Source organism: Phoenix dactylifera, chromosome 3, assembly GCF_009389715.1.
Source record: "Phoenix dactylifera cultivar Barhee BC4 chromosome 3, palm_55x_up_171113_PBpolish2nd_filt_p, whole genome shotgun sequence".
Taxonomy (NCBI): Eukaryota; Viridiplantae; Streptophyta; class Magnoliopsida; order Arecales; family Arecaceae; genus Phoenix; species Phoenix dactylifera.
In genome coordinates this window covers 18,556,311-18,579,495 of record NC_052394.1, presented here as the reverse complement: position 1 = coordinate 18,579,495, position 23,185 = coordinate 18,556,311, and the positions used below count along the sequence as shown (strand labels likewise).

Here is a 23,185-nt window from a genome sequence, read left to right as displayed (position 1 = left end):
CTTGCATGACATGTGATCATTCGTGATAAATGTGGCTCGTCATTAATACTTGTTCGGTCTACACTGATCCTTGATTTCTATTTTATAGGATATACCATAGTTTGAGGAGTTCTTTCACCATGCAGTAGATATTGGATTCAAGCCATTAATTACATGTAAGATTAGTTTAGAGAAATGAAATTCAAAAAAAAAAAAAAACCATGAAGTTTAGAGATGTGAAATAATTACCCGCGTGGTATGTTCAGGATCATCAATAGTTTTTTTTTTTTTTTTTTGAGGATATGATTAGGCAAACCTAACCTCTTTCATTAAGAAAATTAAAATACAGAGAGATAAACCAACAATATTGTAATTAGTCATAGTTGCTGATTCTTTCAAATGCTCATCATGAATTTGTCTGATGATTATTTAGATTAATTTCAAATAAACCTGTCACCCACCAGATAACAATGGCTTGATCTATATCGATAATATTATCATCAATTTTGATCTGCAAAAAAAAAAAAAAAAAAAATCTTATGGCATATTAGCTTCAAGCTCTTTTTTGATTGAAAATGCATAATCCAAATGAAAATTGCTCAATCACAGATCTTTTATTTGGTTGCCTACCACCTTTCTTAACAGGTCTGATCATATTTTTACTACTAATCTTCAAAAGGAAACAGGACTTCCCCACCAAGTTTCTAAAAAGTCTTAAACTTGTTTGGCCTCCCAAAGCACTCAAAAGACCTAAGGTTCCTATCTCGATAAGGAGAACCAGTGAATCTGATTTCCTTTCACAAACGAGGACATAGATGAATGTGGAGCTGTATAGTTTAGTGGGGACCTTTGAGAGGTTGGCATCATATGTTCCTGCGTCTAGATATCTGAAATCCTTGGCAATCCGATCCAACCTTTTCTGAATTCCACATGACTTGTCTCTTTGAAATTGCGACATGCCAAGTGAAAAATGAATTACTCCAAGATGCCGAGAGGAAAACATGCTGGTCCCTAGGGGTGTGTCACTTGTTGCCTCCTAAAAATAAAACATAAATTTAAGGTGGTGGGGGGGAATGTTGGTATTGGAAGTAATTAGGAAACCCTGTAGAAGTGGGCCCGGGGTTCATGTCGATTGTAGTGGCTCAATGCATATGAGACATGTTTCATATAATTTTATGAGTTAATCCAATTGTAACGGACATTATATCTGGGTCCACAGTTAATAACTCATTGGTTCCATCCAAAAAAAAAAAAAAAAGTGGCGGACAACATCAAGTTGGATAACAAACGGTTTGGGACCCACTGCAGCAAGCTTGGAGGGAGTAAAAAGGGAGGAGGAAAACAAGGAAAAAGAAAAGGTTGCCATAATGTCCTTAGTAAATGTTTTTTGCCTGCTTTTGGAACCAAAATGCAAAAAATAACATTGTTTGTATGCTTTGAGGATTTTATTTTATATTGTTTTGAAAAAGTTTGGGATTTTGCAAGGCAAAAATCACCAGAGATTTTGAATATGATTTATTCAGGTCATCTATTAGAATGCCCATGCTAAGTGAACAATATTCATGATTTCATATTAATATCTTGATGATATTATAAGGTACCAGTATATGATATATTGATTCCATTAGGCTTCTATGTTTACAATGAAATATAAATAATCATATCGTATAAAAGATCCATCTGATCAAAATCTTAATGTAAGAAGATTTCAAAAGCCATCGGTCACCACGGGCTAAGGATTGTAAAAACTAACAGCACAAATTCTACATGGCCGATACAAATCTTCATGATTCAACAACTCAAATGGATCAGACACCAGAATCATGTGCATCACAATCGCAGGGAACGGTTGGTAAGGGAAATCCAATTTCTCCTTTGCACCAGCTTTCGCAAAAAACCAATCACGCAATTGGGAAAATTCTCAAGATGCCATAGTTCCATAAACGCATGATATGATCAAATCCTCAAGGATAAGTATAAACTCAACGAACTTGCTGCAACTCAGCCAATCGATCAATGTTCAAAAGACAGTCAATTAATCTACAGCTGACGATCTGTCTCAGAAATCTACGAATGCATCACTGAAAATTATACAATAGAAGCTACAGTTTACCAAATTATCCACAGGATTTTCATAACTTTCTTCCCACTGCCAAGCGAATTTAAACACCAAGACAAGAAGAAAAGCTAATGGGAAACACATGAAAATGAACAAGATTCACTAATTTTTCCACCATGTTCATACTGAAGTGCAGTTTCCAAAGTTTGTCTAGATTTAAGACGCACAAGTTCCTCCACAAATCTTAGTACATTGTAAAACAATATGAGGATAAAAACCACATACCAGAAAGGTTGCTACGGACCCTACTAACTCGAAAGAAAAAAGTGACTTTGAGCTGTGATATCAGAGCCACCATATGTGGTGTCCAAATCATCACTTAAATCCACCAGTTTGGGCCAGCGTTACCCACTCCACACTGTCCAGAAATGATATACATATACCACACTAATACAGATATGTATACATAACCCTATGGATCACCCCGAAAAGTCAATGGAAAGTGTGCTTTTGGGCTGCGTCCTCCTCAATCCGGTATAAAGAAACGCCCACCATTAGCAGGTCAATGCAGAGTGCTTGCTGATTCACCCAGCAGTGATAAAAGGGTCAATTCTCAGCCTTCTTGAGACTGGATTTCATCGCCCATTGGCAACTAGCGACGACGTCAAAGTCAGACCAAGATAAATGCAGGCCATCCAGTTCCCTAACAATGAATTCAGCTGATAGGCATCCCCGGGGAAACATGAAGTTCAAAACCTCTGCAATCCATGCTGACTGCTAAGAAGTGGAAGCTGTGTCATGTATTTGTGAGTGCTTCACCCACTTTCCACAGCTTTCAAATCTTGAAAGGTTAACAGTAATATATATTTGATGACTGCTGCACTGACCACATGGTGACAGGTCTTATGATAATGATTTGCTCAAATATCGTGCGATGATGCTCATTGAAATCAAAACGACAAGAAGAAAGAAGAGCAAATTTGATTACTCAGTTTAAAGCATAAACAATTTTAAAAAATGAATATCATGATAATAAGGGGATTCGAGAACAAAAACATATGCATGTTTTACATTTCAAGACAAAACTAGAAAGATACAAGATGTTGGAAAATATTCCTTTCAAGGTACTGGCAAAAGCATGGAGTGCTTGAGTAACAGGCTGAGAGCATCAATTTATGAAAAATCTGCAGATCAAAAAAACTGTCAGTTTCAAAATCAGGGGCCAGCCTATAAAAATAGTACCTTATCTACTAACAAATGAGACGACAGAGATCAAAATTGGTATAGGTAGTTCGTTAACAATCACAAACGAATAACAGAATTATAAAGTTCCTAAGGCTCTGGTGTGAACGGTTTGATGTTCATCCAGGCGTGGTTGCTGAACTGACTGCTCTTCTGTCTTTGTATCTTGTATCCTATCTATGTTCTGAAAAACCTATCTCTAGCATGTTTGACCACTTAATGAGATATTGATTATAATCCATGTTCCACGGTTTGATCATTAGTCTGAATGATGGTGCACTAGGTCACAGAGTACTGTTTACTTCCATTTTTTTGCTAGTTAATATCCAATAAATGGCAATGCACCATGAGTCCCAGAAGTGTGTGATAATACAATTATAGTCATCCTTATACAAGACCTAAGTAAGATGGATGAATTTTGTAAGACAGAACTCAGAAAAGCTTATAGTAATGTCAGAGTTGGCCCTTATATGAATGTTTAGTGAATGATTTACAAGCACAGACCCCAATACTTAAGGTTTGACGTTTATAGTTATGTTACTTGGGTATGGAAAGGGCAATGTTTGAGCTCAGCTCTTGTTGAACATAGATGAACTTTAGTTCTATGAGTTATATAACCACCTCTAGTACATTATTATAACCTTGGGGGGTTATTAATAATGGTGAAAGCTTTACCCTACTACCACCATTCGCCATCAAGATTGAGGTCAAGGTGTTAAAGGAAGCTATAAAGGAAAAGGAGGCCTTAAGCTAGGGGAGACCATGAGGGAAATGCGATTATTGCGTACACACCGTAAGCTGATGAATTTCATAATGAATATTTGATGGCACCTTCATGATAACCCCATATGGCTAACCAACCACTATTTCTGCCAACAATGATGGCATTTATACTTTATAAGACCAGCACCATCCATCTAGGCATGCATGCTTGTAACTAAACTTGTGGTGCTGCCACAATGTCACATGAAGAGTTGCCATATTGTCTCATGAATAGTATGGCAAGTGCAAGGCCTTCGGTAATCAGAGACCTCAACAGAGACTGTCATTTTCTCTGCAATATGTCTGTGTGAACTCGGGCAGCATAGGTGGAGTGTAGGCGGCAAGCAATTATATGGATATGGTGCTTCACCCATAGAGGCTTCTGCAGCTCTCGTAAGATTGTATGGGAGTCGTCCTCGGAAGGACTTCCCACTTTTCTTTTCCTTGTGCAGAAGGCCGAAAAAAATTTCATTAAATTTAATTATTTGATAAACAAGAACTCATATGTGTTCCCAATATTCATGCAAAAATATTTGTTACCCCTTTAACATCTAAACCTTGCCATCTTCTTTCTTTCTCTCAATTCTTTCCATGTTTAAAAAAATTTTAGAAGATTGCTCCCCGGTCAAATGTCCTTAAATTTCACAGTCAGCCACTCGTGCCCAAAATGTCCTTTTGCATGACTTCAACAACAATACAAGTTGAGTCGATGTGAGGTCGATAGCTGGTTGTATATATCTGTTTAATCCTTCCATGGAGCCTCCATAGATCCTGAAACTAGTTGAAGTACAGAAAAGTTGCTAAAAAGCTACAATACAGACATAAAAATATACTATAATACAAAACATTCTCTTAGATCAGATTTTTCTTATGATGTGTATCACAAGGTTGGATCTAATACAACAGTCAAGCATCAATAGGAGAAGCAAGAGAAAGCTTCACCATTCAAAAGCACTTATCGACCATTCTTGAAGCTAAACATAATGATCACATGGGTGGATCATAACCTATACAAGAACACCACCAAGACATGTAAAGGAATTATCTAGCTACTTAAAAATTGTGCACTATCGATCTCTAAATAAAAGCGAAGTATGCAACCATCACAAACTAAGTAGATAGTTTCTCATCCCTTAAACTCTTTGGGTTCAATTAAAGAAGAAATTAGAGTATTGTTCACTTAGATACTTGAGCCTAAGGTGTCCGGTATTATTGTGAAGGAGTTACTTGTTGGCTATCTACTGAGGCAACAAGCTATGCAGCATGGACTCTGGTACAAGTGTTAGGTTGTGGATGCCAGGTGCTGGATCATTTATAAACCCTAGAGAGTTCTTGTTCTTGACCTGTACCCAGGTGTCACGGCCTTAGCCAAGATGTACTAAATTGAGACAACTACTCTTGGGTTATTATAGCATAGCCCAGATGGGTTGTAAAAAATGTTTTGTTGAAGTAATTTCCTAGTAAAAATCCAGCAGCTTGTACATTGTAAACTGACAAGTAGCTTAGAATAATAATTGGCCTAAAGCAGCGTATGCCGAACCGGCCCGTACAAACCGGTCCGGCCAGCTACCGGTACGCCGGAGCCGTGAAAACCGGTACAAGCCGGTTCCTTGCCGGAGACGAAGAAGACGAGGAAAAAAAGAGAGAGGGCGGGGAAGAGAGGGAGGGAGCCCACCTTCGGCCGCCATCGGAGAGCCGCGGAGGGGCGTCGGAGGTCGATGGGGGGCGGCGGAGCCCGGCGGGGGACAGGGGAACCCGCAGGGGCGCTGCGGAGGCCGCTTAAAAAAAACCGATTTGCCGACTTCACTTAAAATCTCTAAATTAAAAAACACGGCCGCGGCCTCCGCAGCGCCCCCGCGGGTTCCCCCGTCCCCCGCCGGGATCCGCCCCCCCCCCCCCCACCGGCCTCCGACGCCCCTCCGCGGCTCTCCAATGGCGGAAGGTGGGCTCCCTCCCTCTCTTCCCCGCGCTCTCTCTGGTTCTCTTCTTCTTCCCCAGTTCTGGCGGGGAAGAGCTTCCCGGTTCGTACCGCCCGGAGCACGGTACGAATCGGCCCGTACCGGTCCGGTAGGCAACCGGTACGCCTACCGAACCCGGTACGGCGGACCTTGGCCTAAAGTATTACGGGTATTAGTCGTATAAAAAATAAAGGTACATTAAAAAAAGGCTACGCTGTAATTCAGCATGTTCACCTTCTAGGAGAAGTGTGGTAGAGGGAGCTAGAAAGACTAAGGAAAATAAAGATTTTCATTGCAAGCTTACACCAAGAATATTGACAAAATTTATTCAAGCTAATGAGGCAGGCTATATCTGTTGAGAAAAAGTTCCATATCATATAGGTTAGGGACTCTACCTAGCCTTGTATACTCTTGGGCCTGTCCACCTACTAGACATAACATTATGGAGTCTGACAGCATACATATGAGAAATCAATAGCATATGTGGAAGGTCCTCAAACTATGACATGCATATAAGGATTTATAAAAGTACTCAATGCACCAAAAAGAATACGCAACATTAATTTCTTTTGGTTCCACAAGTTGCCCACAAATGAAACTATCCCTTCCACAAAAACATTGAGCTAGATGAGCAATAATGAGCTAAGTACTTAAATTTGGTCATAAAGGTACCAGCAAAATATTGATGATTAGTTGATTAGCTGCAATGCTACAAGTCTTTATATTGGTTTAACTAATATTCTGTAAAATACAGTTTCTAGTTAGCATTAGATGGAATGTACAAGCAAAAATTACACTTTTTGGTGGATGCGTGCTGGAAAACAAAGCATAGCAAGACATGTAACTGATTTAGTTGCTATTGAGAACTTTACAACATTTAGAGTGTACCTAAACAAGCTCAATGTAAGCCATTGGCGCATTGTCTCCTCGTCTTGGTAGAGTTCTGATGATTCTAGTGTACCCTCCATTTCTATCACCATATCTGTCTTGAACCTCAGCAAACAAGGCATGGACTATTTGCTTCTCATATATAAAGCCCAGGGCCTGTCTCCTCTTATGAAGGGATCCTTCCTTCGCTAGTGTTATCATCTTATCTACATATTTCCTCATCGCACTTGCCCTTGCTCTGGTGGTTTTTATTCTACCATGCTTCAACAGCTGCGTTGTAAGGCCACGTAGTAGTGCTTTCCGCTGATCTGGGGGCCTGTTGAGTTTTGGAACACGTTTTCCATGCCTCATTGCATAGAATTTACTCCCATTGTTGATGTAGCTAAATCCCTGCTCAAAGCTGTCACATTCTGCAGAACTGAGAAAAATAAGCATCCACTCCAATGCACAGCAGAAATGTCAAACAAATAGTAGCTTGATACAATTTTTTTCTTCCCCATCCCCTGCTTCTGCGCATCATGCCTGGGTAATATTAGCCACACATATTAAAAGAAGAGCAATTGCTCTTCCATTCTCAATCATTTTTGCATCCTCTTAAAACAAATGGCATTTCAATCTGTGGAAAACAATTAATATGTAGGGGAGAAGCTACTAGATCATGTCATCAGAAAACAAGATGGTCATCGAACTCTCATATCTCAATATTTTTGTGTAATAAGAAAGCATATATTTGAATTCAGAGGTTTGCCATACTTCATTATGGTAGTTAGATTGAAAAGAAACATAGTTCAAATAACTGAAGCTGCAGATCCATTGATTATATTCACTGACAAACTTGGATCCAACCCATGTCTAGAACCAGGGGAGTTTTGTAACTGGATGATTGACAAAGACAGGTAAATGCTAGCAGAATTTTAGAAAGAGAAAAGTAATAACAGTTTCAGGGCCCATGCTTGAGATTTTTCACATCAGCAATAAAATATTACAGATTCAATAAATGTCACAAAAAGATTATCACATTTGTTAAGACAGATAACAATCATGATTCTTGTAGTTTATATAAAGCACATAGTCGCAACTAGCTATATTGGAGAGATAATCCAAAACTATTTTAGTACCTACCAATGGTGTCCAATGCTGTATAACATGGATTTAAGTACTATTTGCAAATTGAGCTTGGTTGATTGAAAAGGCAATCCTTACATTGACTTTACTCAGCAACAATCAAGGAAGAGAAGCAGATGTTCCAGTTCAACATTGCACAAAGTAAATAAACAGGCAAGTTACATTCAGTTTCTCTTACTGTATCTTTTGAGTTAATTTTACAAATTATTCTTCTATGAAAATAATGTAGAATATACAGGTTTTGTCCTTTCTCAGGCCGTTAGACTCCAAAAATCAAGCTTTAAGATTATCCTGACTGGGGTCAACCAGTTTAGAGCCACTACTCCTTCTTGTCAACATTATCTAGAACCTCTCAAATTATGTCACTTATGCAGAATACTGTGACCTCTGTAAAATTCCTTTCAACTACAAGTTACGACTGACATGATTTTCATCTCTATCGAAATCTTCAACTGAAAAAAATACTAATATCACCCTAGCTATCAGTCAGACTAATCTCATCAATCTTATCATCCTGCCAAAACAATGTTTTACTCCATAAACACATTGCACTGTACTCCATTTTATAAGAGGAGATTTTATCACTAAATATTTCCGAGGTAAATGAAATGTGTGTTTACTACTTCCCCTCAAGACCCAATAAAACAGTTATTCGGTCAGAATGATTAAATTATAGCCTTTCTCCAATATGTTCATGGTCAAGACAGAAAGTTGAAAGAAATCATCTGGAGAAATATACAGTTTCATCACGGTTACAGAAAAAAAAAACAATTTACTTCAGAAAATTATATACAAAATACATGTACCAAAAAAGGCCCCTCTGTTACAATTCATTAATCCTCAATGTCTGAGAATCCTACAAAGCATATTTTGTAAAACTATTGGCAATTTGGCACCAAACCCAACATGTTGATTCATATCAGGTAAAGAGGCGCACCAAAATAACAACCTAATCACATGCACTATATTTGCTATCTAAATTGACTCTTTTAACAGATATGGATGTAACACTGGAGAAGAATGCTTGCACTCAGCAGAACAAACTCAAAGGCGACCAAACAACACAAGGCAGCCATGCTCAGTTAACACCATCAAGATATTTCATTGTAGACAAATTACAGCACTAAATGTATATAGAATGAAATACTTTAGACAAAAAGATACATAATTTAATCTTCTCTCTCATTTTGCACTTTTATGTTTTCAAAAATGCAGATGCACAAATGAATGAAATAGAAATTGCATCAACAAGAACCCGGAAAAAGCTTCAAATCGACGAATTATCAAGCATTTCAAAAAACAAAAATACACCATCACAATTGATATAGCTTCATTCATCTTAGCTTAAATTTCCAAGACAACTATCTAAAAAGAGCAGAAAGATAGTATTAGAGAAAGAAGAACCAACGATATAGCAGCAATTACCGGAGCTGATGGAGAGAAGTGGAGTCATGGGAGCAAGTCCGGAGAAAGACCGCAAGAATTTGGCATCTCCGAGGCCTGACCGGAGCCGTGACGACGAAGGGAACGGTGAATGGGCCGGAAAACGGAGCGAAGGGACGCGAGACCTCGGGACCGAAGGGAGGGCAGAGCGAAGCGACGCCATATTCCACGGCGACGCAGACACCACTGGCGAGGAAGAAGAAGCCACCGCCATAACGAGTTCGCGAGAGAGAGCTCAGTAGAAGAAGGAGAAAGAGAAGCCGCAGCCCTAGCCTTCTTCTTGGCGAACGGGCGGTCCCTTTCCTCATCCAAAAGCACAAACGCGATCCCTTTTACCATTTGACCCTTCCAACCCGGACACGATTCCCTTTTCGTTTCTCTAGCGTTTCCCACTCCTCGGAGCAGTATATGCCCTCCATATAACTACTTGTCCCGTTCTATGAATCCCGATCACGGTACCAAACTAGTTGATACCATATGGCACAAGGAGAGTGGATAGCTTTACATAATTCTTCTAGAAATGACCAATAAGCACATGAAACGTGTAGGATGCCCTTGGTTGGGATCTTAATCGGCCCCGAAGCCGTTTTCTTTCTTAAATTTTGCCTCGCGGAGCAGCGTAAGCGGGATCCTCACGCTTCCACGGCAGGGGGGTTTTCCTGACCTTTCGTGGGGTCGGAGGGCGGCGCGTGCGGGCGAATGGTAAGCGTGCTCAGATTCCGAGGGCGTTTTATAGTAGCTCCCAAGAAGGGCGGGGGCGGGCCGGCGCTGTCTCGCGGCCGAGTCCCGGCTTCTCCGCGCCACCTCGCTCCGGAGCTCGTGCTCGCTCTTATTCGCCGTCGGTTCTGCGCGAGAGCTGGGATGAAGGCGGAGACGACCACCTATACGTTTGGACCGTACAAGATCGACCGCAGCGAGGTGTTCTACTCCACTCCGCTCTCCTACGCCATGGTTAATCTCAGGCCTCTTCTCCCGGGTACGAATCTGTCCTTTGAAAGCTTTCCCCTTCCTTTTGTTCGTCGAGCTCTGTTGGAAGATTGGGGAGTGGAACGATTCCTCTGTTTAGATTGAGATTGTCTTAGGTCTATGCATCGTTTTTAGTTGAAGAGGATGGTTTCATTGATGTCAAAAGAGGTTTTTGAGAAATATTTCAGTCAAAAATCCGTTGTTGCTTGGCAATCATGTTGGAAATTGGTCTGGCTGCAGTAGCATGATTGGCATTTAACAGTTGTATTTGCAGCCGTTTTATAGGTCAAATTAGTTTTAATAGTTAATGCCTCCTTTCATTTTACCTATGCCGTGTGATTTGTTAAAAATTGTATAAGATGATTTCTAAGCTGAAAAGTCAATCATCTGTTATGGTTCTGAATGTTGTCATGGATATTTTCTTATCCCTTTCTTCTGTTTTGGGGGGAAGAAGAAGGTTTGATGTCATTTGTCTTTCTCTGAGAAAACTTACATATGCAATTGTTCATTCTTTTTCCACCCTATTTACTGTGTCTATTCTAATTTTTGTCTTTAAACTTGCAGGTCATATCCTTTTCATGGAGGAACTAGTTCATTCATTTCCATTACTACATTAGGCGACGTTGATTGAGGATATGTCTATGCATGATTAGGTGTGGGAGTACATGCACATGCATGGGACTATCTTGATGTTTCTCTGTTGTTGTTGGCCAATTATAAATCCTTCAGGATGGCATATGTGAATCATCCAACTTTCATATTTGAAATGGGCAAATCTGACTAGGACTTCACCGCACATGACTGTTTCTTTGGACATCCGTGATTGCACACAAAGATGCATTTTTTCTGTGGTCATGCGAGATCAATAAGTTTGTGAAAGCTCTATGTGCATACACACACTGACATTGTAAAACTCTTACAGTTGCATTCCTACATATGCATGTGTCATGGATGCATGCGCAACATTTTTGAGTATATGTCCAGGGTACGCTGCTGGGCCTTTGGTTTGTATATGATAAAATTAGGCTGTTACATCAACATTCGTGCAAGGCACTTGTGTCAAAGAGTTGAACTTAACATTGTCCACATGTGCTTGTATGCCCAGGGCGTGAAGTGAAGCGCTTCGTTGATCTCAGTGCTGATGAGACTAGTGATCTATGGCTTACTGCAAAGGAAGTTGGTGACCATCTTGAGCGTTATCATGAGGCATCCTCACTGACATTTGCAATTCTAGTAATATAATTAGACTTCAATAGTTGTTGTGCATTATATAAGTTAATTATGTCTTATGTATTGTGTTCTTTTCTAATTATCATGTGCCTTGACATTCCTGTAAGAATTTTAAGCATTTCATGCTAGATCATGCTTGGGTGGGTGCTTTGCCTCTTAATTAGTGAAACTATGATTTTCATCAAAGTAACTATCTTTGACCCTCTGTTTTACAATTATATGCATTACTCTTATGAGAGGCTTTTATTCTATGCTATATAGAATGCACACAAGCAAAATAATTAGAGTATGCTATAATCTGCATAGCATTATTTGAGATGTATCGAGCTGCACCTCTGTTATGTCTAACTTAAATTCTTATTATGCTCCTCTGTTGCTTTGAAAGTTTCACTTAGTGGTATATAAATATATAGCATGTTTCCATTTCAACCTTGAAAATTTGACTCAAGTAATTCGACCATATGGCTATGGCCCATGGGTGTTTGTAAATGTTCATCCTTGATTGCTTGGATGGAACTCAATAAAAAAGTTTAGATTTTTTGATAGGTGAAGCCTTACGTGAAAATTGGAGTCAATCCTAGTACAACATTGAAGTCAATCGTAATTATACTGCTTCATCTGTGAATCGCTAGTTTTGAGTTACTAAGGTTTGCCTTTCCCCCAACCAAACCATAATTTCTGCTTGTCAACCTGTTGTGATTCATGTCTTCAATATCTGCTATTATTGGGTATTTTGTGAGTCTAGGCTCTGATCCTTAATGTTATACAATGATGAAGGATGGGTCAGTTTATATAAAAGATTCTAAATGTCATATGTCATTTGTTTCCTTTTAAAATGATTTATTTCATAAATAGGTATTTGGAGATATAGCCAGGTATAACCTTGTTGAAGTTAAGACTATTGACTAATTAGCAGTCAGTTTCTTCTTCCTTTAAATGCTTACTTGGTTTCATGTGTGCATTTTGTTGATCTTTCATGAGGCCCATATGTTTGGTCTAATTCATATATAGAATGATCTAGAAGCAACTGCCCTACATGGGGATCATTTGGTCATTTTACTGCCCCACAGTAGTCACCCCCAGTCACTCTGTTCAATCTGACAATCGCATCACCAAAGACATGCCTGATCTCCTTTCCTTCTTTCTAGTTCTCTTCCCTCTTCTTCTACTTCTTCCTACATTTTCTTTCCTTTTCTTTCCATCATGTAAGCTCAGTCCTTGCATAAGCCTCTAAACTTTTCTTCTTAGAGTGTTAATGGGCAGTGACTAACTGATCTGTTAGCTTCCATTGGTAAATCCAATCTCAAGTATTGATGCAGTGATCTTGAGTGCCAATGCAGTATTAAGCATTCGCATGGCTAGATTAGTCTAGCCCTATTGGCTACACCATATTTCACAGTTCAGTTCCTTAGCTTTCCCTTATCGGTGTCTTCGTTTCTTTTTGTCCTTCTTAAGTTTGTTATTGTCACTGCATCAAGAAGTCTGGAAACTGATTATAGTATAATAGCTTGGCGACCTGGCTGATTCTTTGCATCATTCTATTATCCTTTAAGGCAGTTCACATGATCAAAAAGTGGATTAGTGGAATCTGTTCTCTTATAGAAAGTAAATGGTCCTTTTTTTCTATTTTCTTTTAAGTATCAAGCATTTACTATTGGCATAAATTTCATTTGTCTTTCATGTTTGATGTCGCTTGAGGAATCTGCATTTACAGAGCCATGACATAGCAAATGTTGCCAGTTTAGCATGATGATGGGGGCCAACAACTGCTTCTTGGGAAATTAATTGATTGATATAGTTGTTAGGCTACCTTACAACATGGCCTTGGCAGGTTTTGTTTGCTGAGCAGGCTCTGGACAGCCATATAGGGGTTCTAATTTGACACTCATCTGACAGTGACAAAGTCGGCTTTGGCGTCAGCACATTTTATCCAAGGAGCAAGCTCACTTAAACATGTAAAATTCAGGTACTGTCAGAATTTGATGGAAATAAATTACATTACACTTATGTTTGTTAAGGAAATGTTAAAAGGCTTGGGCTGACAAGAGTAATGGTATGGCTCGAGTCCTGGGGCAGCCACTTTGTGCAAAAAATGCCAAAATTAGGCCTTTCCCTAGTTCGCCCCTCCTAGGACCCTGAATTGCTGGGACCATAACCGGGTAATGGCCTTTTTACTTATTTTTTGTTAACCTTTACATGTTTGAGTTCCAGAAAAAATTCAGGTTCGACATGCTGAAGTAAAATTGAATTGTTGTTTGCATGCTTGCCACTTTTTCTACTTGAGAAAAAATTGTGATTGAATGGTTGGTTAACCTATTATTACTCGAATCACTTGGAATATTTCATATATAGGATGCACTTAGTTGCATATCAAGGGGAGAATGTGTGATGTGAGGATAATTATTATATGTCACTGTCTTCTCATCTGCTTTATCTTTGACAAAGGGTGGTGCTTGTGTCAAATTTCTTTTCCAGAAAAGGACCTTGATATCTCTGATTATAGTTAAGGATTTTGCTAACCTCTTTCTTGTTAGGCACAAGTGCATCCTTTTCATTGGTCCCTCAGGATGGACCTCAGGCTGGACAGAGAGTTCCACATGTGCACATTCACATTCTCCCAAGGAAAAGGGGAGATATTGGAGAAAAATGATGAAATTTATGAAGCAGTAAGTGCTTTTGTGTTTTTTTGGGGCAATATTTAACTTATCCAGTCGATTGGAATTTGAGGCTCATCTATAATTTTGATCTTTTAACAGATAGATGAGAAAGAAAAGGAACTGAAGGAGAAACTAGATCTTGACAAGGAAAGGAAAGATAGAATGTCAGAAGAAATGGCTCGTGAGGCTGATGAATATCGAGCTCTTTTCTCATAGGAATTTCAGTTACTCATTAAACATGGTACATTTATTAGACATTCTTCAGATAAATTTCAGCATCTCCTTCGTAGTAATGATTTCTAAACATGTCATTAATCATTATTTGGTTTAGTTATGGAAAATTATTTCTTCAGCTTTAGTGTTTGGACTTCAACTTTGGTTTCCAATTGATCTGCCATTTGCCAGGTGAGATAGCACTTTGGAACTAACATGCAAGGGAGAGATGAGGACAGTGATGGGAACATTACATCATTTCTGTTGTGATGCATGAAATCCTGAGCAATTTTTTGGATTATAAAAATCCACAACATAAATTGTAAGAGCTTGTTATATTTTTGTTTTGACTAATTATTCCTTCAGTGGAAGTGTAACAATAGGTTGGATTGTATTTTAACTTCTGTTGATGTCTTAGCGGAATCACATTCTCCTATTCAAGGAATGTAATTTGACTGCTGATATGCATGGTCTTATATTATCACTTTTTCCATGCAAATTACTCTCTGGTTTATATAATTGTAAAATGGCAATTCAAATGGTTTGCCTTGATTATTGCTGAACAATCTTAACATGTCATATGAGTCTTTTTGCATTGTGCAGATAGGATTAACTTCACCATTACAAATACTGATACACTTTCCATGCTGTTAGGTCCTTACAGTAGAATAAGCGGGGGACTAGAAGTCTGGAAGACATAAAAGTTGAGATGGTGTGACATTGTTGATTTCATCATAATTTGTTTTAGAATCACAGCTCTGTCAATGTCCTACGAAAACAGCTGTAAGGAACTCTTTACCTTTATTTTTCGAAATAAATGAGAATGCTACAATACCAAATTACATCCATCTAATACTGTCATACCATCACAAGGATCTTTATCCTTGTAAGTGATACATCAAACCATAACATTTATTTCATGTTTGAGCTTCTTCTGAAGCTTGTCAACACAATTAAATCATCCCCTTCCGCTAGTAAGGCTAATTACTGGGCTCATGATTGAAATAACGTAAGAAAGCAATCTACAAATTTGTTCGGACTGCGATGCATAAGCTAGAGATATAATTCTAATTATTATTGCATCAAGTGAAGTTTTGATGATTTGGGGGAAGATGGTGAGATTAAAGATAACTTGAAAAGTTTATTTTGGTTAAAGAGTTTATTGGAAGAATGTATGCAGAAGAAACATAATGGATGAGTTGGCATCTGTATCATTTATCTAATGCAATAAAGCCTACTATAAGTCCATTAAGAATTTAGAATCATGGGCCAGTTGGTCGGCTAGCTTGTTCGATGCCACATTGGGATGCACAGCAAATGCTAGATAAATGTAACATGTATGTATAAGAACATAGGTGTTACACAAAAAATCATGCCTGCTGTTGGGGAAATAAACTTTTTGAATAGATGATGAGGCATCATGGGAGAGGGTAATCGAACAAAGATTTTAACAAAATTGATGTATAATTCAACAATGTCAATATTTTAAATGTTTAGAAAAAGGGGAGTTCTTTAAATTGATCAATCAATTATTGGAACGTTATAGAGAAAATTGATGGAGAAGACTCACACACGATCATTATGTCCTTCAGCATCTCTTCTTGTGCATTGGCTATTGGCATGTGCTCCACTAACAGTGGACTCATTAAATCCTTACAAATTCTACGGTTCTCAGTTCTTCCCATGCTAACCCTAGGGAATTCACTTCTCCCCTCAAAAAAACACTAATCTAAGGTTGAAGAGTCTTGGTTTGTATATGGTGCTATGTACAAAAGCAGTTTGTTTAACTTGGATTTGTTGACAGCAGTCCTAATAAGGCAGTGCTGAATGTTTTCTCCACTTAAAATGTAAACTACCCATCTTCTCATTCATTCTTCATGCTTACTAGCCATCGTACAAGCAAAATATAATGAAGGTTGATAAGTTCATGGAGCTGGCAGCCATCCAGGTCATTTTTTGGGGTTATCATTGTAAATCCATTTGCCCTCTTTATTTTCAGGTGCTATATTCTTCATTAACTATTGTCGTTCAAATCCTTTTGTGTAACTTCTTTGGCCTTTCACAATTCTTCTCCACCTCTTCTCAGAACTTCCTGCACTAATCTGAAGTGCTCTACTTGCAGGTTTCTCGTCCGCACTTCATTTTTATCATTTTGTTTTAAATTAAAGGTTTAAAGAAAATGAGCTTATTAGCAATTTCTTCTAAATCATTTGAAAGTTTCAACACATGGGGATTTTTTTTTCTTTTTTCTCATGGAACTCTATGTTAAATCTGCTGAGCTATTGTACAAAATTCTGGTGCAGTTTGCTGACAACTGCATCTACGTAGATGATTTCTAGGCGGCGCCACTCGCGCTTCCAAGGCAAGGAGTAACACCTCATACTATGATCAAGCTGAAACACCACCTCCAGTTTTCAAGAACACATCCAAGGTGTGAAGGGCTTCTGGCAGATGCGGTCCATGACAACAACGAAAGCCATTATCATCTCACAATCAACTCCTGGCTGAATCACCAGATTGAACACATCGTCGCCAAGCATGATTGAGGTTTTCACCTTTCTTCCGACATATCTGTGCCACTTCCTTGCCCATGCCGTTCCAGATCTTGCAGCATCTTCTCCTGAAGCAACCTTCGATCCAGAAGTCCCGGTGTCGGAGTTTGGTTAATAGGATTGCCCACGAACACCTCTGCCTCATCACTGCTTTGGAGGAATCGACCGCCGCCTCATCGAGAAAACATGAGATCTAGTCTTTGTCTTTGAGCCATCATCACCTTTGAATCCACTCCATCGGATCATGGCATGCTTAAAATCTGGCTAGTAAACAGAAAGCTTGCATTAGGCAAGATCAATAATGTTCCATCGGTTATCATTTAGAAAAAGGCAAAGATACGTTTTTATGTATTAACCGCTCTACCCTCCTTCTAATTCTCGAGACAATAACTGTGAGCACTCATGTGGGTGTGTGTTTAGTTCAAAAATCGATTATTCGCTGAGAAGATCTTGGGGTACATGACTAAAAAATTCAAAAAATTATCTTCTGACTAGTCATTTTTGGTTGAAGATTCTAAATTTATTACAATAACATTGGTGGTTAACCATCTCTGACAATAATTTAGAGTTTTTTTCTATTATTTTGCATCTCATGCAGTGGAATGTTGTGCGCGGATTCATGCAGATTGTGATTGAATGTTGTGCACGGATTCATGCAGATCGAGTCGCAACTCTTGGCTAACTTCTGCACTGGACTTGCTTGTGAAGGTCTTGGAATATGGTACCTTGTAATTTTAGTAGATTTGTGCAAGTAACATGACTCGCGTGCAGTCTTTAAAATAATACAAGTTGTACCCAAAACAAATATTAGTACACATACTGATGTTTTTTTTTTTTTGATTCGGAGGTCTTGGTGTTGCTGTGCTGGGGACTGGTAGCTTGTCGACCTATGACTAAAATAGGAGGAGGATGAAAACATGATTTAGTTTTCACATGAGCTAGGCTGGTGCAATTTGCTCTTTCTTTCTATTGCTAGATCTTCAACTTATTTTTTTTTTTTTTTCCATTTTTATTTTCTCGAAGAAAGATCTCAACCTTTTCTGGTGAGGCAAGTGATCAACAAAATCATGATTGTTATCATAATGTATATGTTTTGAATGAAGAGTTTTAAGCAGTAAGGCTCTCTATTTTTCGGCTAAAAAGCAGTTAGGTCTCATGCATGGGTTTTTCCTGGCATGATCTAAATAGCTAGAAAGCAATTGCAACCTTGATCCAGATCTATGCATCAATCCAGACCCATTTAGCATTTGTCAGTTAGATTTTTTTTTTTTTTAAGGTTAGAAACTTTTTGTTACATATAATTGGAATCTTCTTAAGTTTTGTTTGGAACTCTCCAATTAAAAGGTGATAAATAGAGATGCACAGAACAAACTAATTGGAGTTACAAATAGAGCTTCCAAATAAAAATTCTGAATCAAAATTTATAAGGTGATAAAATAGTCGTGTAAAGCAATGTACATACGAAAATTCCGACATTATTGTCAAAGTAATTCGCATAGGATGCCGTTAATGATCAAAATTTCGATCTGAATCTCATCAAAATGACATATCAAACTATATTGTATTTATAAATAAATATGCTGTAATGATAAATAGCATTGCTTCACTTAGTAGTTGACTTTGCTTTTACAAATCTGTCTAGGTATTACGAAATGTTCTGAGAACAGGAGACATATGTTGTTTGAGATATCATTTTTTGTAATTTATCTATAAGAGACATTACTAGCATGTACCAGCTGAAGTCATTGAGTGCCAATAAGATGGTAAAGGTGTGCTTAGGGGAGACTAAAAACAAACTAAAACGAAAATTAGCATCAAATAGCAGAAAATTCTCGGTCTTCATCCATTGGGATACCTATTTTCACCACTCTTACCATTTATGTCATTGGGTGGAAGCGTGCCACTAATGTCAAAGGTTTAACTCTAAAATATTACTACTCTAGTCATTGTAAGATCAGATCCTTAAAGGCAGAGGGATAATTGTCAAGTAGGATGCTACGTATTCCCTGTCAATGAGCTGCCACCATTCCTTGCTCAATGATGACAGCAATTTGGAAACCTGCAATGGTCGCCCTTCGTCCCTAGCGGGCCTTTCTGAAGAAGTAGCTCAGAACTACGTCTTCTTCAGCGCACACATACTGTAAAGCAACGGGTCAAACTTGTGCTGCACCTCATACTTTTCTTATATCGAGTTATGACTACGAGAGGCTAGAAGGATGTACGATGTAGTCCTACCTGAGGCCTAGAGCATGAGGGGTCCCATGGCCATCCATGGAGTAGAGCTCCCCTGTGAAGCACTGCGCCTTTTGAGTAATTGTCGACTCTAAAAGCTAGTCTTCCATTGCTATCATAAACCGAGACCATCTGTTCCTGGAAAGCATGCTGGACTCTTCCACACGTCCATCATGATGGATGGTGCTTGCCGTTGCAAGCTCTCCGAATTATCTTACTCTCTGTAGGTGTATCCTGCACATCCTATGGAGGGTTTTAGATGAATATTGGATAATTAATGAGCTCTTGGTACAGGGTTTTGCTTTCTTGCAGGCTTGGCGTTGAGAAGGAAAGGGAGATAGAAAAGGAGAGACGTGGGGAATACACAAAAGGGATGGAGGAGGAACAAAGAGATGGGGTTGTTCTTTTAAAGAGGTGGGGAATTTGCTAGCTGACCTGGATAAGAACAATCGGACTACGGAGCTTTGTTTAGGATTAAGATGGCTTGTGAATGGATGTTAGTAGGATTCCACTTATGATGCTATGGCCAATTGGCCACTCGAGGAGATATAAAAATAATGCGAAGGGATTTAATTAGATTCTAATGGTGTTTTTATTAGGCCGAAAGAGTAAAAGCATGGAGTGGCTGGCTGACCTTTTTTGTTAGCGTCGAGATCCAACTGATGACCCTTCTCATGCCTTTTAGCTCCAAGCTTCCAACCACCACATGAACGCACATGGTTGGGTGAAATATTGGATCATGCGGCAAGCGAGTAAAAGCAGCGTGGGCTACTTTGACATCTAATTATCTAAATGGGTGTGTGTTTAAGTTACTTACCCGCTACTGGACTTCTAAGGTGGTCCAAAACAAGACACGACCTGATAAACCCTAAGGTACTCATGGTATGCATCAGTGGTCCTCTTCTTGCAGGCGAGATGCATGAAAGCTGTGAAGGAGAAAATTACAGTGTGATGATGATGGGGATCTTCTTGCAGTGTTTGCGTAGATAATTAGTGAAGTTGGTGGGTCGGTATACTTATATAATTATGGTAAGAAAGGAAGGCTTTCATTCTTTCCCTCCTTTCCACGTAGCTTTTCAGCTGCACAACCACTTTCCACATATCTTACTTTCCATGCACGTTGTATGTGCAAGCTGCTAAACATGGAAAAAAAATTCTTTTCAATCGTTCCCAGTGGATGATAAGTAACGATTGGAATTGAGCATAAAAAATATGACACGGTTATTGTTCGAATACAAGAATAAGTAACGCATATTTGTTGTTCTTCTGGTACACATGGTCACTGAAATTTCTTATTACTTACAGACCAGGAGAATCATTTTTACCTCAAATGGAATTTATAGTCTGCAGGGGGAAAGGTTTGAACTGACAAGTTCGGCTAACCTTTTCAGATAGTGTGAACATCTTCATCGTTAAAGCTATGTCTAAAGAGTCATCACTACCCCGATGACGTGTTGTTTTGGCCAGAGTTTGGAAAACTGAGGCATGGAAAACTGAGTTCGCGCGACCATTTTATTGGTCTCGGTTTTAAGTGCCAGACTATCCGATCCATTTAAAATTACTACCTAATAAATAAATAATTGTCCAAATATCCCAAACCAATTCCATCAAAAATAGTAAATTTGTCAGATATGCAAACCCACACGATTAACTTTTATTTAGATTAGGTTATTCAAATTAGATCGGATACCAGATCCAAAATTATAAAAAAAATAATATCAATTAAAAGTAGATATAAATAATTTGGCAAATAATTTAAATACAATTAAGTATTGTAGCTTAGTGGTAAAGCTAGAGATTAGACATCCCGGAGGTTTGGGGTTCAGATTAGATACGCTAAAAGCAAATTAGATGACACCTAGGAGAAGAGTTTGATTAAGATCAAGTGTTTCAAACCGTCAATATATGGTAATACTCATAAAAGAAATGCCCGCCGCTAGGCTCAGCTGATGACGTACCATTGTGTGGCTTAACTATATATATATATATATATCCTTTCTTATGAACATGATATGGCAAAGAATAGTGCCCACCCCACTACGTCTTGCATGGCAACTCTACTCCTTTTGTATAAATACTAGCAGTTTTTATCACAGGGGTCTTAATAGTTGGTGCAAAATGCTGTTCGAATGCCACTCAAGTGGACTTGATTTAAACATAACTATAGATGTAGGGCCATCTTTGCGTTTGAAAGTCATTTACCTAGTCCAAGATGTAAAGCTCGCATTTCAGATCTTGTATTATCCTTCTATATATAAAATAACTAATAGCACTCAATTAACGTTCATGAATAATTTAGTTGGAGGAGGTTTTCAATTTTAGAAAGATAAAGAGAATTTATCCAAGTTTACGATAGAAACTGTTAATAAAAATTGAAACATTATGCTTGTTACTGTCTTGGTAAATGTGAAGGCACCGCATGCATTGTTGCCAGTAATATTTTTCACATTGCAAGTAATTAAGTTGATAAAAAAAAAGAAAGCGTGCATATGGGGAGTCTCTCACAGCATGGAAAATGCTCGATGAGTCCAAAATATACTGCTGGTATTTTAATACCAAGAATAATTCAATAGAAGGAAAAAATGGAATTTGAGAAAGATAAAAAGAATTTACCAATGGTTAGTAAGAATATAAAAATAAGAATACTGTACATGCGATATTACTGACAAAGTTTGCAGTCCTTGTAAGCAACCATAAAGCATTACACTTCCCCTGCAAGATAGAGCTTTTTGGTAGGCTAGCTCTATCGTTTATTGATGCATTTACAGTGGGCACAAATGAAGTGAGCTAGTTATATATCAACACCAATGTGAGTTTATCACTACAACAAAATGCCATATATTATTGATGTTTTAGAATATTTTACAATTTCATGAATTTCAAACAAATTACAGATATCCTTTGGTTGGGATTGGTCCAAAGAATCATTCAGCTCATAATAATTCAAGAGTAGCTCATGAAATTTTTGAGAATGGAGGGTAAAAGAGGCCCATGATCTGCAGAAATTGCATAATAACTCATAAAAACTAGTTATTATCATATTGTCAACCTCGACATTATTTAATGTGAATTAAAAGCACATGATGTAGGAAATATAATGGAAAATAATTTCAGAAATTGCCACCATAGGTTATTGAAGGAGCTTGAGGTTAATAAGCTTTTGGATGTTTGCTGTTAAATTTTGTGCTCAAAATGTGTTTCAAATAAAAATGTTTATATGTTTTACGTAACATAATTTTCAACTATTGCATATTTTGAAATATACGAAATGAGTTCACACCTTCCCCCTCGTGGCTTTTTGCCAATGCTCTTACGTGGCTCAGCGTGTGCATGCTTGTACTGTATGAACACTTGGTTCCAACTTCCAATCCTAAAGCAGTCTTGGCTTGATCCAGAATCATCCGAGTGCGAAAGGGTCTCGAGAAAAGGCATTCAAGAAGACTCCACTCAAGGTTCGGCTTTGCTCGGCAAAGATGGCGAAACTAGCTGAGACCACATGATATTGGTTATCTAATTTACTCCTACTGGACCACAACAATTTTAGGCATACAATATTTAATGAACAAAGCTAGACCTGCTAATTAATCCCCAAGAGCTTTGCTTAACTCATGTCTTTGTATTCAATGGAAAAGCCAACCAGCAAATCCAACAACTTGGACAAAGATTAGTGTCTAGGAAGAAGGATTAGCTAGCAACAAGATAGGCAAAACAGCTAGTTGGTCGTGAAAGGACAATCTTAAGGACAAAAAATTAGGTGGCGTTCATCACCTAATTTGGTTTTTTATTGTCAAATGGACTAACTTTGGATCACACGCAAGTAGGGGTGGCAAAATATGACCCGACCCGCCAACCCGACCCGCCATAAACAGGTTTGGGTTT

General features: G+C 38.5%; 2 protein-coding genes and 1 pseudogene across 13 annotated transcripts; 1 reads left to right on the top strand and 2 right to left on the bottom strand.

Moving 5' to 3' along the window:
- Positions 1 to 2,229: 2,229 nt before the first annotated feature.
- LOC103717875 (50S ribosomal protein L17, chloroplastic) lies at positions 2,230 to 9,771 on the bottom strand. 4 transcript variants are annotated; one of them, XM_008806421.3, is made up of 3 exons: positions 9,439 to 9,771; positions 6,889 to 7,298; positions 2,230 to 2,812 (listed from the first exon to the last, which is right to left on the bottom strand). In XM_008806421.3, the coding sequence occupies exons 1-2, from the start codon at positions 9,668 to 9,670 to the stop codon at positions 6,889 to 6,891; spliced, it is 642 nt and encodes a 213-aa protein (XP_008804643.1). In that variant the 5' UTR covers positions 9,671 to 9,771; the 3' UTR covers positions 2,230 to 2,812. The 4 variants fall into 4 exon arrangements, with proteins under 4 accessions (XP_008804643.1, XP_008804641.1, XP_008804642.1 ...); XM_008806419.3 differs by lacking the exon at positions 2,230 to 2,812 and adding an exon at positions 2,996 to 3,222 and having other exon boundaries at positions 9,439 to 9,770; XM_008806420.4 differs by lacking the exon at positions 2,230 to 2,812 and adding an exon at positions 4,509 to 4,819.
- A 321-nt stretch (positions 9,772 to 10,092) lies between these two features.
- LOC103717877 (bifunctional bis(5'-adenosyl)-triphosphatase/adenylylsulfatase FHIT-like) lies at positions 10,093 to 18,341 on the top strand. Of its 9 annotated transcripts, none has more exons than XR_005511164.1 (7): positions 10,093 to 10,434; positions 11,509 to 11,655; positions 14,187 to 14,318; positions 14,409 to 14,550; positions 14,715 to 14,844; positions 15,177 to 15,305; positions 17,673 to 18,341. XR_005511164.1 is itself a non-coding variant. In XM_039124878.1 (5 exons), the coding sequence occupies exons 1-4, from the start codon at positions 10,156 to 10,158 to the stop codon at positions 14,523 to 14,525; spliced, it is 675 nt and encodes a 224-aa protein (XP_038980806.1). In that variant the 5' UTR covers positions 10,093 to 10,155; the 3' UTR covers positions 14,526 to 14,550; positions 14,715 to 15,021. The 9 variants fall into 9 exon arrangements, 2 of the variants coding, with proteins under 2 accessions (XP_038980806.1, XP_038980807.1); XR_005511167.1 differs by lacking the exon at positions 17,673 to 18,341 and adding an exon at positions 16,826 to 17,135 and having other exon boundaries at positions 15,187 to 15,305; XR_005511165.1 differs by lacking the exon at positions 17,673 to 18,341 and adding an exon at positions 16,851 to 17,135.
- LOC103717878 lies at positions 16,767 to 19,478 on the bottom strand (annotated as a pseudogene).
- Between the last annotated feature and the right edge of the window lie 3,707 nt (positions 19,479 to 23,185).

What these genes read in the sequence shown, in the direction of transcription:
- LOC103717875 (XM_008806421.3), bottom strand. Translation starts at nt 9,670, where the DNA reads ATGGCGGTGGCTTCTTCTTCCTCGCCAGTGGTGTCTGCGTCGCCGTGG. An exon ending in ACTTCTCTCCATCAGCTCCG is followed by an intron (nt 7,299 to 9,438) that starts GTAATTGCTGCT and finishes TCAGTTCTGCAG; the next exon opens with AATGTGACAGCTTTGAGCAG.
- LOC103717877 (XM_039124878.1), top strand. Translation starts at nt 10,156, where the DNA reads ATGGTAAGCGTGCTCAGATTCCGAGGGCGTTTTATAGTAGCTCCCAAG. An exon ending in CACTGACATTTGCAATTCTA is followed by an intron (nt 11,656 to 14,186) that starts GTAATATAATTA and finishes CTTTCTTGTTAG; the next exon opens with GCACAAGTGCATCCTTTTCA. An exon ending in ATGATGAAATTTATGAAGCA is followed by an intron (nt 14,319 to 14,408) that starts GTAAGTGCTTTT and finishes ATCTTTTAACAG; the next exon opens with ATAGATGAGAAAGAAAAGGA.